Raw genomic sequence first — 13,091 nt, 5'->3', positions numbered from 1 at the left:
GTTTTTGGATTCCCACTTCGGGGAGATTTTCAGACAAACAGATGCCAAAAGATTTCCAATAAAAGATTGGGATGCAAAGATTTCCAACAGAAATGAGGGTGCATACATGTCCCTCGTGCCTTGGAAATTCTTCTTCTTAATTTATAAACAGAAGAAACGTGGCTCTGTGGAAAGGATCAGTAGGAAAAGTGAATTGTTACCGTTGGACCTCGCTGCCCCCTTGGTCCTGGTTTGCCAGGTGTACCCTAGAAACAAGGAGAAAAAGAAACACGTTATTGAATACACCATGGGCATGGCTGCACTGGAGGACTCGTTGGGTGGTTGAGTTTGCACGGGATGAACACGGCACCAAGATGCACTGCACGGGAAACGGTTTCAGTAGCTTCTGTTATCCAACTTCCCGTTGATTTTTGCTAAAAGGAAAGCAAGGGTTATGCAGATTGCATTTATTTGCCTTTTGTAATGTTGGAATGGGTCACATTTTAATTCACCTGCCTTGATGAAACTTGACAAGGAATTTGAACGGGCTGACACAACAGCTGGTTTTCTCCTCTCAAATCCCAAACATGGACAAAAGGAAAATAGTTATTCACAGAGGGAGAGCGTATTTTTAAAAAATGCATTAGTACGAGTCCCCTGCCATGTACTTTCAAGTGACATCATGAACAGGAAATTTAAAGATAAATCCAAAGAAGCGCCTATTTCTAGAGCCGGTCAAGAGAGCCAATTTTGGCAAAACAAGTTGAAATTTCAAAACTGTTTGCATTTTTAAATATTTACAGGCTTTCTGCTTTTCAAAATATCCAACATCATTTTTCAAATATGTTTCTTCATATCTCCGTTAATACATACACATATTTCTTTTTTTGTACTGAAAACACCATCAAAATAGTTATACTTATGTATATAATAAAATGAATCATTGCAAATCCCATTTCTGTAATGTTTTCAGTAAAACATACCAAGCTGACAGGGTTGACAATTTTTTGTTAAAAATGTCATTCTCCAGAAAGATTATTCATCTGTGCAAAAATGCTGCAACCAAAACATTTCTGCTGGCTCCGGCTATTGGGAACCAAAGTCATTTTGAATTCTTTCATTGAAATACCAGAGATTTGGATGGGGAATGTAGATGGGATGATGGGCACATGTTATTTTGCAGGGAGTATGATATGCTATATTTTTAGCCAAGAGGGCAGGTAAATGCCCAGCTAATGCATCCAGACTACATCATAGCAAAACCATCTTCCAGGGGGAAAAAGGATGGTTCCTAGCAATTCAGATGCCTTGATCTCACACTACCATGCCAGTTGGTATCATGCCCGTTGTGGTCACCTGTCCAATTAGGATTGAACTAACCTGTCCTTTGAAGTCATTGGTGGGAATAGTTGTCGAATTCATTATGAATGAGCGGCCTTGCAATAGCTATTTCTTAAACCACACAATTTTCAACTAAACACAAGAAAATCAAAAGTTAACCAAATGTAAAAAAGCTTAAAGACTTTAGGGCCGGCCAATTATTTCGGGCGGAGGGCCGCTTACTGAGTTTTGGCAAGCCATCGTGGGCTGCGTAACAGGCAGCCAGGGGCAGATAAATATTAATTTTCTAAATTTTTTAGGGGTCCCGTGGGCTGGATAGAATGGCCTAGTGGGCCGCATCCGGCCCGCGGGCCGCATTTTGCCCACCCCTAACTTAGAGCAACTATTTCACTTTTTGGCTGATCTCCTCCTCCATATAACAACGTACGGAAAGCTGGTACTTCCACGATGCCAAAGTCAAAAGCGGGGGGATGGACTGTACAAGTGAGCAAAGCCGGCCGGTGATTTAGGTGTCGGTTGTCAGCTTTGTGTAGTGAAATATTTAGAACTGACAGCGGCAGAGTTGGAGCCCTAACTTGGGCAATTACTTTATACAACACAAGCCAATTACGCCACCCCACGTATTTACACATCTTCCTTCATCTTTGCGGACTTTGTGTTAAATAAGTAATTTAAGACATTGTTTTGCAGCACTGACAAAACAGCACGCTTATAAGATCTGACAGATGCACTCCGTTTCCTGTAACGGGAGACTATGATTAATTCTGACAAGGAAAAGACAAAGCTGGCTGTATCCCGTATCTAGCATCATTTTAAGCTCTATTATCATGTGCCTAGAAGAAAAGTAACAGCCTTGTTCTCGCTCTCCGACAACAGTATCTTGGCTGGTGTCAAGTTATCAACACAGAAGAAATAAGTTTTAATATTCTTATTTTGGACCAACGGCCCGGTATTATTCCCGAGCCTCTGATAGAGGAAGAGATTAATGCATCACCCATGTTGGAAATACCTATGCTTAAAATTACACACACGCTGCAGTTTTCCACCTGTATAAATTGTGCCTTTATTTCCTTTCTTGTGATGAGGTATTCAGCAGTATTCACAAACTTGTTAGAATTTGGCAGGCCGTGCCATGAGTATTTCTGCTACGGCCTTGAACTTGCAACCTCTGAGCTGGCAACTGTGCACTTTAATACCTGCACCACCCCAGCGCCCTGCTTATGCAGATTTGGCATTTATTAAAAAGCTCTGATTCCAACCTGGACGGTGAAGCCTATCACATTTATTTATGCCCTGTTCTTGACCTGGGTTCACAGTTGCCTGCAATGCTTTGGAAAAAAAAAAAAAATCAATCAATAAATGGAAATTTCCTCCATGGTTTCACTTAAGTAATATTGGGCTAAATTCTGACCTCGGTGGGAGGGTCCAACTTCATCCCAGCCAATCTCATGCAATCTTTTCTTAAACCAGTCTAGTCCTAAGCAACATTTTGTTGCTATGGCTATCATCTGTGCATTGGGCTTTCTCTTTGCTTAGCACTTCCAATGTGTGATTGACAATTAGCATTAACGATGTCCAGTATGACCAACAGATCCCACATGAGGTCAGGGATCCACCTTGCGCTAGGAGCTGTCTATGCACAGAGTAAGAGACATTCGCTGTCCCAAAGACATCGCAATTCGAATCCAGCTGGACTTATATGCAAGTTTAAGCGACTTGCTCAAGGATGCATCTCAACCCAGACCTACAGAGTGCCCTAAGAAAAATCATCCTCCCAAAATAAGGGGGCTGGACTCAATGATCTTCTGAGGTCCCTTCTAGCCCTAATGTGTAATGTCTATGAAAGATGAACTGGTCCCAAACTGGAGGATCAAGGCACAAACACAGCCAGCCTCCCTCCATCATTTCGAGGGTAGTATGCTATTCAGTTGTCATACTTAATAGGTGATTTGTTTTGGACATCAGGGAGGGGGTAAGATTTTAAGAGCAACTGAATGAGGACAGAGGGGACGGTGGAAACAGGGGCAGAGATGGAAATAAAGATATGCTGGGAATACAGGGGAGGCAGAGTTGCCTGCTGATTTATGTGACTCATTTCTGAGCAACAGCTGATGACTTTTCAATTGTTCTGAGTGAGCCTCCGATTCCTGCCTCTGAGCATCTCGTCCCATATTGTGAAGAGGGGAGCTGCTCCTTGGCATTTAATTGCTATGGTTCAGCATGCACTTGCTCTCTTTAAAATGCCAGCCTTTCTGTATAATGAGCAGGCCTCCCATTTCTTTAACACAGTCAGTTCAGCGCCGTTCCCAGTAGAGACAGACTTAGCCCTTGTTTGCTAAACTGATTAGTACAATTGCTCATCGTTATTCAGTCGTTTTGACCCAGACCTCTCCGAAGCGTTGCCCCTCGCTGTAACTCGGTGCCATACAATCTGACATACAAAACAGCTTGGAAGAAGCTACACTATATAATAAGGACCCTGGCTACTATCAAAACTATCAATATATTTAACATGCTACCTCCAAAGATATTAGAAGGCACTTTTTTTTGTCTTTTCTGAAGATTTGCACTCCCTCGGTGTAGTTTAACAATTAGGAGATGTTTCTCGAGGGCTGGCAATTTACCCTTCTCGGCATGCTTTTGGTGGCCCTGGAATTCAGCTATCTGTAATGGGGGTCAGAAATGCCAGTGCATTTGTTTTTCACAGGCTTTTTTTAATGACTCCAGCAGCCATTTGGGTAGCTGAAATAATGAGAGTTGGAGAGTTTCTGGATGAGAGCAAAACCAAGAGAAGCCCATGATTCATATTATTTTGGACCCAGAAATAAAACTGCTGGAGGCAAAAGAATAAAATAAAATTTAAAAAAAAACCACTGTCTGAAAAACAAGATGATAAAAACAAACGCTATTTGGATTTATTCCAACCTACCTGAATAACAAGCTGCCCAAATTCAGTGCTTAATAGGGAAGGAAATCTGTCATTGTATCTGATATAACCCCCTGTAAGTGCTGCGGGAGCTCTTTACAGAACTACTTAGCATGCAATCCTGAAATAACTTCCTCGCTGGCCTCCGGAGATGTTGCATACATCTTACTAAGACCATCGCTAACAGGGTTACGGTCAGGGTTACGTTTGATCGGATGCAGCGCTCCCCTTCTCTATTCTTTGTGTTTTCTCAGCTATGTATTTTAAGGCAAGCTGATTGGAAAAAGGCACCAAACAGGTGCCGGGGAAAAAGTTGATCAGCATCTCTGCCTCTTGTGAAAAGCTCCCTGCAAAAGTTCTGGCAATATTTTTTGCCACTCGAAACCCTGAGAAAAGTTTTCAACCAAATCTTTTGCTATGCCAACCCTCTCTCGCTCTGAAGGGACCGACATCTCTGGCTAAAAAAAAAAACCAGATCTCTCCATCACAGCACTTTATAGCACATCCCCAGCCTAGAAGGTAAGGCAGCGGAGATGCTGCCTAAAAATGACTTTTAAGTGATCTCACAGTACAGGAGGCAAACCAAAACTAAAGGGACTACATAGCTACAAAAAGTGAGCATGTCAAACCTGAATCTTCTCAACAGAAAATACTAGCGAGCAACTTGCGGGCTTCTGCTGAGCTTCAGCACTAAACTGGCCCAGGGGCTAAAGCCCAGGTCGCTGGTCCCTTGTGAACAGGTCCTTCCCCTGGCTCTCCACACAAGCCCTGGACCCCGCTTCTCTTCAGCGTCCGATTGACTTGCTCTACGGAGCCAAACATCTGCACTGCTTTGTACGCTCTTAGGACTGCAGAGCCAGCTCCCCCAGGAGAAAGTGAGCCCTACTCTCTCCTAACCCAGATTTATTAGCAACCTTGCCACAGTGGAAGCTGAGGGCGAAGATGCTGGAAAGACCCGGGTCCGACTTTCCGAGCAAATCACTGAACAAATCACATCTGGACTTGTGCAGACACCAAGCGACTCCTTCAACTGCACTAGTAAAGGGACCATTTTCAGAACACAGAGCACTATTTTTAACAATGCTTAAGCATCTCATTACTAGGAAGGAGCTGATAACCTGTTTGCAACGAGCAAATGGGTACCCCAGGATGAGCACACGCAGGATGCTTATTCCGTGGTAAGCCACCCCGAGGTAAAGCTACTACAGCTGTCTTGGGGAGCAGATTTATCCTGGAAAGAGTGAGTGGCTCTGTGATAGCTTCATGTGTCTGCTCCACTTGTACTACACAGTAAACTCAGTATACCCTGTAGTAACGGTGTCACGTGCTATGCGTGGTTTTATTCATTAATTTATTCCTCTTTATTGATGATGACTCAGACAAGCCTGATTCATGTCCTCACCGCACACACACACTTCCTTTGGCTCCTTCAGTATTTATATTGTCAGAATTCACCCCGAACGGCTCGCCGTTTTTTCCATCTTGTAAACCTGACAAATGGTTATTTGCTTACAAGGGATTTGTCCAGCTTGAAATCGGTCTCCCCCTCCCTTTGAAAGAGAGCATCCCATTTGGCTGTAATGCAACCACGGTGCAATTTATGGTACCAACTTCAACAAGAAGGGAGTGGAGAGGGGGGGAATCGTCTCTGGCTCAAGAGAAAGATGTTCGACTGCTGGAGGTAAGCGCTTAGGGCTCACGCTGTGCGTCTGGTCTAACTCCACACTCCATGAAAAGGGACTTTAAAAGGTTTGTCATCCCAGCAGTCTGGCTGCAACTCCCAGGAGAGTAAAATTAGGAGATGAAACTAAAGAGGTCCAGATCCTCAGAGCGGCTCTGCTCTCATCCGCGGCTGATTTACACCAGCTGAAGCTGTGACTCATGGGTTGTCTTTTTTGCTTTTGCAATTCAGATCGGCAGCCTGGTAATTATCCAGCTGCAGTGAATTGTGTAGCCTGTCATGACAGCTTCCTTAATCCTGCCGCCTACTCCAGCCACGGCCAGGCGGCTGGGTATGGAGTGGGGGGTAAAGAAGGTGGAAATGGAGATGCAAGGGGGAAGGGAGACAGATTTGTAGTTTGCAATGAAATGAAAATTACTCAGTGGAACACAAGGAGGAAAAAAAATCCCTCGAAGAGACAAACTAAATTTAGGTGACAATATGAGCACAGCGCAAAGTGATTGATATTTTCTACGCTCTTTTCAAACATGCGTGTTAAAGTCATTTATATTTAAATGAGGATAAAAAGAAAACTAATTCTACCCACTCCCTTCCCTCCCCTCCTCCCTGTCTTCTCCCCTGTGCCGGAGCTAGTGTACAAAATGACTTCATATTTGCTCTCCGAATTATCGAACCCCGGCTTGTTTTGCTCGAAAGAAAACTCCTCACCCTATCCAGTCAATCCTTGGATGAGCCTTTCTGCCTAGCAAGGAGGAAATCTTTATAGGAGGCCGACAGAATTGAAACACCCCTGTTTTGAAGATACCCTAGGACATGGCCAGAGGGGTAAATCTGCTCTGAAAAGCAAAGGCAAGATTTCATGGGGGTTGCTGCAGATTGACCCCCCACCTGAGGTCAGGATCTGGCCCCCAAAAGCTGGCACACCTTGGGTATGCACAATCAGATTAAACGAATGGGCTCTCATGGCAGTGGGCCAGTATTTCTCATGTCTTATTTATTTCATGCTATTAGGGTGTAAGTGCTCTACGGCAGGACCTGTGCTTTCCTGTGTGCATGTACAGCGCCGAGCGCTGCAGGGAACAGCAATGATCAGCACATTTGGGCTTTACTGGAATACAAACGACAAGTAACGCCACCAGTTCCCGCACTGCTATCAAGAAATGCAGAGGTGCCTGGAAATTAAAAATACATAAAAAAGCCCTTTTCCTCCAAGAATGTGGAACCTCGTTAGACTTCATTTGGATCCCTTGTTTCCAAACAGAATCACCCATTGCTAATAATGACTGTTAATTAAAAAGCTCTTCAGGCCCTAAGTGATGTCTGACAGTGAAAGAAGTATTTGGATGGAGAAAAAAAAAACCCTCTTAAAATATCTTGAGGGAAAAATATCCAGTGTTTAATTGGAAAGCTGCTGTCTGAAATGTTAGCTGTGCTATTTCTGGCATTCGTCTCCTTCAACAGCTGAAGTCAGACTCTTCCGTCGACTTTAAAATCCTCACACTGCCAGAGTCAATTTTGAGATCTTCACGGGAGGCCTCACCTCTTACATTGTACATGTGAGATGTACATGTGTCCACTGGTTTGGCATCAACAGTGTCACTGCAAGGGACTGCAGAGAAGGCAGCTTCCCCTTTACACAAATGCAATGACTTTCAATTTATCCTTTTGCTTCCCTGCTTACACTGTAAGTGCAGTCCCATAATCATAGACTCTCATATGTCCCACAGAAGGAGCTCATAGGAGCTCCTTAGAAAAAAGGAGAGGTTTCAGGGGATTGTTAGCGGTGGGGAGAGCTCCTAACCACAAAAGGGAAGGCACGAACATGTCGTGCAATATGCACATGGAAGGTGAGTTTGGCTTTGCTCTGGGCAAACCCGGCAAAACCCTGTCGACTGCTGTCGTCCGTTCGGACAATGCGCTTTTTACTTGAGAACGCCTCTGTAGCTAATGAGCTGGGAGACTCGAGCCATCTGTGGAGGAAGCTCCAAATTCATATACCAACACTGAGCCAAATTCAGCCATGGTATGCACATCCCCCAGAAACCAAAGGAATGACAACAACACTGAATTTAGCCCAATGTGCATCCTTCTGCAATGATACATTTACGATCCATTATAACTATGAGGACTTCATTGCCAGGATGAGAAAGAGAGACAGCAAGCATTAAACTTGGCGGGGAGAACGTGTGGGAGTGCATGTGGAACCCTCTCCCAATATTAATATCCTGCAAATACCCTCAGTGGCTGGTAATACGCTCAGTGGCTGGTATTTTTGCAAATGAGTAAATACCCTCAGTGGCTGGTATTTTTGCAAATTAACAGATACCTTTAGTGGCTGGCATTAATAAATACCCTCAGTGGCTGGTATTTTTGCAAATTAAAAAATACCCTCAGTGGCTGGTATTTTGCGAATGAGTAAATACCCTCAGTGGCTAGTATTTTTGCAAATTAATAAATACCCTCATGGCTGGTATTAATAAATACCCTCGGTGGCTGGTATTTTTGCAAATTAACAAATACTTTCAGTGGCTGGTATTAATAAATACCCTCAGTGGCTGGTATTTTTGCAAATTAATAAATATCCTCAGTGTTTGGTATTTTTGCAAATGAGTAAATACCCTCAGTGGCTGGTATTTTTGCAAATTAATAGATACCTTTAGTGGCTGGTATTTTTGCAAATTAACAAATACTCTCAGTGGCTGGTATTTTTGCAAATTAAAAAATACCCTCATTGGCTGGTATTTTTGCAAATGAGTAAATACCATCAGTAGCTGGTATTTTTGCAAATTAATAAATACCCTCAGTGTTTGGTATTTTTGCAAATGAGTAAATACCCTCAGTGGCTGGTATTTTTGCAAATTAATAGATACCTTTAGTGGCTGGTATTTTTGCAAATTAACAAATACTCTCAGTGGCTGGTATTTTTGCAAATTAAAAAATACCCTCATTGGCTGGTATTTTTGCAAATGAGTAAATACCATCAGTGGCTGGTATTTTTGCAAATTAACAGATACCCTCAGTGGCTGGCATTAATAAATACCCTCAGTGGCTGGTATTTTTGCAAATTAAAAAATACCCTCAGTGGCTGGTATGAATAAATACCCTCAGTGGCCGGTATTTTTGCAAATTAATAGATACCCTTACTGGCTGGTATTTTTGCAAATTAACAAATACTCTCAGTGGCTGGTATTTTTGTCTAACAAATCCCATAGGGAGATAGAAGTGGAAGGAAGAGGGAATATGTTTGAGGCAGGTGGGCGGCAGGGAGAAGGGAGTCTTAGTGTCTCCCTTTCTACACGAGGGCTCGGTCCCAGCTGAAGAAGATTCATTTAGTTTCCATTAACGAGCTCAGACATTCTCCAAGCTGCGACCTCTATTAGCAATCCGGCTTGCATTTTTCTGCTCCTCCCTCCCAGCTCCAGCCCTGCACCGACGCTCTATTTCCTCATGTTTCTCCCTTGGTAGCCTCGTGGCCATAAGATCTGCAAGGCTTTTAATACGACCTGGTACTCCATAAGGAAGAAAGTAACACAGCCCAACAAGGTCACTCTTACCCTTGTGCCTTTCTCGCCGTTGGCTCCTGGGAATCCCGGAAATCCAATGGAGCCCTGGGGGAAAAGACATAAAAGAGGAGGGCTTAGGTGAGCTTGCCAAATTGCCATTGTGCTATGCTCCAGGCTATTATTCTAGATCTAGAGTGGGATTCTCAACTAATAGGGTTTGGTGCGAATTCCTGGACTTTGGCCCATTGCACCAGATGGCACGTGGTACCGAGTAACGTGGGGGCCCTCGCGGCAGGTTTATGGATATCCGTGGGAGTCCTTCCTTGGGTGCGTATAGGCTTTGGGCATCCCGGGTAACAATGCAATGAAAAAATCTGTTCTCAGGGCCTGCCAGACTCCCTGGCCTGAATAACAGGCTTCTTGTTGGCTTCAGGGAGAACTATGATCAGTCCCCTTCCACGCTTCTCCCTCCTTCCTGTGTGGATTTAATTTGTACATAAGCGGTTTTCAGAATTTCCCATGTAAAGCAAGTGTCTGAGTCTGGGAAAACACTGTATGGCAGCTCATCAAGTGCCTCTCAGGATCATTAGGCACCTATATAATTTTAAAACCTGTCCCTTTCTGCTTTTGAAAACAGGACTTTGATACAAGTGGCTGCTGCACCACTGAGTCACTCGGAGAAATCTGCCCTTAGCTTTTTTCGTTCTGACACAACTGCCTGGAGAGTCGCTCGGTTGTTGTTGCTAAAATATGAATTAGCTAAAGAAATGCAAAAAAACCCCTAAACAACCCAGACATAAAATGCAAATTAAAAAATAAATCACCATCGCCACAACCAGGAAACACTCTTTTGTGGTTAATTATGTCTCCAGTGTCAAACAAGCTGGTTTTTCAAGCAATAAACATGAATAATAAAAAATGAGTTTAAGAAAAAAAAAAATTATGTTAACAAAAGCATAAGTTTCCCCAGCCTCCAGGGCATGATACAACCAGGCTGCAGCTTTTCCTTCTATGGAGGAGGAGGTCTCAGTTTTAATTTGAAAAAGAACATTTGACAATGGCCCAAATCAAGGTGGGTGGGTAGATAAGATACAAAGGATGTTTGCAACCCTGCAAATGGCACTTTTACTTTAATTTCAAGGAGACATTGGCTCATAAGTTATTCTCCTTAATTAATTAGTTAAGAGCAGATCAGAGCTTTGAAGATGTACAGCTTAATACAGGAGCCTAAGCTTTATTATTGTTGCTAAGCTAGAAGCTCACACGCCGTTTGATGACGTATATATGTGCATATCAAAGGGCTCGTGCAGATCCCTAAAGGGTGGTGGCTCGCACTCCTTTCATTTCCCATTCCTCCCTTCCAAGTCTCTCTCTCAACATTATCCAAGTCTATACGGAGAATTAAGATCAATAACTGAAGTGCTGTGACCCAGTTAGATGAGCGGCAGATCTGGCCCTACTAGCACACGCTTGTATATATTCCTCCCACATAAAGGATGAGAGAATAAATAAAACCATTTATTCAGTTGCCCACACCATCCTCTTAGGTCTCGGGTGAGCTCTGCTTGAAAGGTAAAAACCCAGTGCGAGACTTAAGTTTCCCTTGTTCCAGGATTGCTTGTAGCCACTGGCAGAGGTGTTGACCAGCATCTGCTCTCATTTGGTTTGGATGTAAGTGCCTACATGAGGCATAAGGCAATGGAAAAATTCACCCAGAACGGCTCGCCGTTTTTTCCGTCTTGTAAACCTGACAAACGGTTATTTGCTTACGGGAGATTTGTCCAGCTTGAAATCGGTCTCCCCCTTCCTTTGAAAGAGAGCACCTCATTTGGCTGTAATGCAACCACGGTGCAATTTATGGTACCAACTTCAAAAAGGCGTGTACTGCACAGGGCCAAATCTAACAGAAGCCAGTGGTGGTACCCCGATTCTCACCAGGTAAGGATCTAGCCCTTTCGAGGTACCCTAAGAGAGGAAAGAGCCATTTGGCCTTCTTTCTTTGTCTCCTCATCAGCATCTTGCCTGCACAGAAGATTGTTAAAAATAAACTAAAAATTACCTTTGGACCTTGCCTTCCTGGATATCCCGGTAAACCTGGAACACCGAGTTTGCCCTGAAACCAAATACACAAGAGATTTCATAGATTTCATAGACATTAGGGCTGGAAGGGACCTTGCAAGATCATTGGGTCCAGCCCCCTGCCCCAAGGGCCCGAAGTCAGAGGGGTCAAATGATTGCAACAAGATAAGTGTCCAAATTTAAGAATTTATGTATTGCGCCACTGCTTCAGCATGCACATGGGACCTATTGCAGCTTGTATTAGGCAAAACGAATGCAGTTGAACTTAGAAGAGGACCAGAAGAGCGATCGGATCACATAGTTTCATAGTTGGTCGGGTCGGAAAGGACCTGAGCAGATCATGCGTGAAGTGCAGCTGAGGATCCGACAGAGATATTACCACCAAACCCCTTCTTCGGTATGAGCCGAGTATTGGACTCCCATAAGGAAATGGCTCTGTCCTCACCAAATCTGCTAGTCGGGGAACATTCATCACATGAGCGTTCAACAGCATGAAGACTGGGTCTTCATAAAGAAATCCAACTCCAACCCCAAATATTTCCAGTTTGGGGACTTTCAACCCCAACCTGAACATTTCTGTCAAAACCAACTTTTCCGCATCAACTTTTGCTTTCTGTTAAATGAGATTTTTTTGACAAAACACCCTCAAAAACTTGGGCTCTGCTCATCAGGCACTGGAGCCTGGAGAGGGCAATATCTGAACATGCCCGGGTCAACATAGAGCAGCGCAGCAGTCTCTTCTGTACGTATAAAGCCACTCTAGATTGGTCAGCCAGTGCCTCCCCAAGCCTTTGAACAAAGCAAGACTTTTCCCACAAATGATCTTTTCTAAAAGTAGCCTCTTCCATCCCCAACTCATGAATCCCAGCATCATCTTCCCTTCCTCGCCCACCAGAGCTTATCCAGGGGAAAATGGTTGATACAACATATTCCAGAACAGGGTTGGTTTTGCCCCTTGTCTGCTCTGATGACCCATCAGAGGGACAATCTCAACTTAAGACACGTACCTTTTCTCCAGAAGGGCCAAGTGGACCTGGATCTCCATTAGGACCAGAACGACCTTTAGGACCTTCAGGGCCATCCTCACCCCTTGGTCCAGGAGGACCGATTTCACCCTGTCATTCAAGAGAAAGACATCAGTGAAGGCAGCACCTCATGCCATCTCGTGCCCATCGTTGATCCCCAGCGCAAATACCCCTGAGGCTGGCAGTAGTACATACACAAAGAAAAACTCCGATTCACCTTGGCTTTGCTAAAAAAAGGCTCATGGAGAAGTTAGACCTTTACCCAGTAACTTCTCAGGTGAGACTGTTATTGAGGAAATTATAGACTGCTATTAGAGCAGCCACGAGGCTTTTGTTCATGTAGCCTGGCTATTATTTCCAAGCACAGCACTCTTTTCCTACACCCCAATTATCCTGCCTACCTCCAGCACCCCTCCAATGAAAAAGCTTTCATTAGCTCTGATCACTGTGGACCCCTGTTTCTGCTTCTTATTCCCTAAATCATGGGTTTACGTGCACGAGAACCCGGGGAGGTGTTTTAATTCAGGGCCAGGCGTAAAAATTGCAGATTAAAAGAC

At 43.9% G+C, this 13,091-nt stretch overlaps 1 protein-coding gene across 2 annotated transcripts in view; it reads right to left on the bottom strand.

Moving 5' to 3' along the window:
• Positions 1–13,091, bottom strand: part of COL5A1 (collagen type V alpha 1 chain) — a 230,191-nt gene that overhangs the window by 47,667 nt on the left and 169,433 nt on the right. For both annotated transcript variants that reach the window (XM_014603741.3, XM_014603740.3), the window contains exons 30-33: positions 12,517–12,624; positions 11,490–11,543; positions 9,482–9,535; positions 201–245 (exon numbers count right to left, since the gene is read on the bottom strand). In XM_014603741.3, coding sequence (XP_014459227.1) covers positions 201–245; positions 9,482–9,535; positions 11,490–11,543; positions 12,517–12,624 — 261 coding nt within the window. The remainder of the gene's footprint in view (positions 1–200; positions 246–9,481; positions 9,536–11,489; positions 11,544–12,516; positions 12,625–13,091) is intronic.

This window comes from Alligator mississippiensis, chromosome 12 (genome assembly GCF_030867095.1).
Source record: "Alligator mississippiensis isolate rAllMis1 chromosome 12, rAllMis1, whole genome shotgun sequence".
NCBI classification, from domain to species: Eukaryota; Metazoa; Chordata; order Crocodylia; family Alligatoridae; genus Alligator; species Alligator mississippiensis.
Note: the sequence above shows the minus strand (reverse complement) of the source record. Positions and strands in the feature narration are given on the sequence as shown.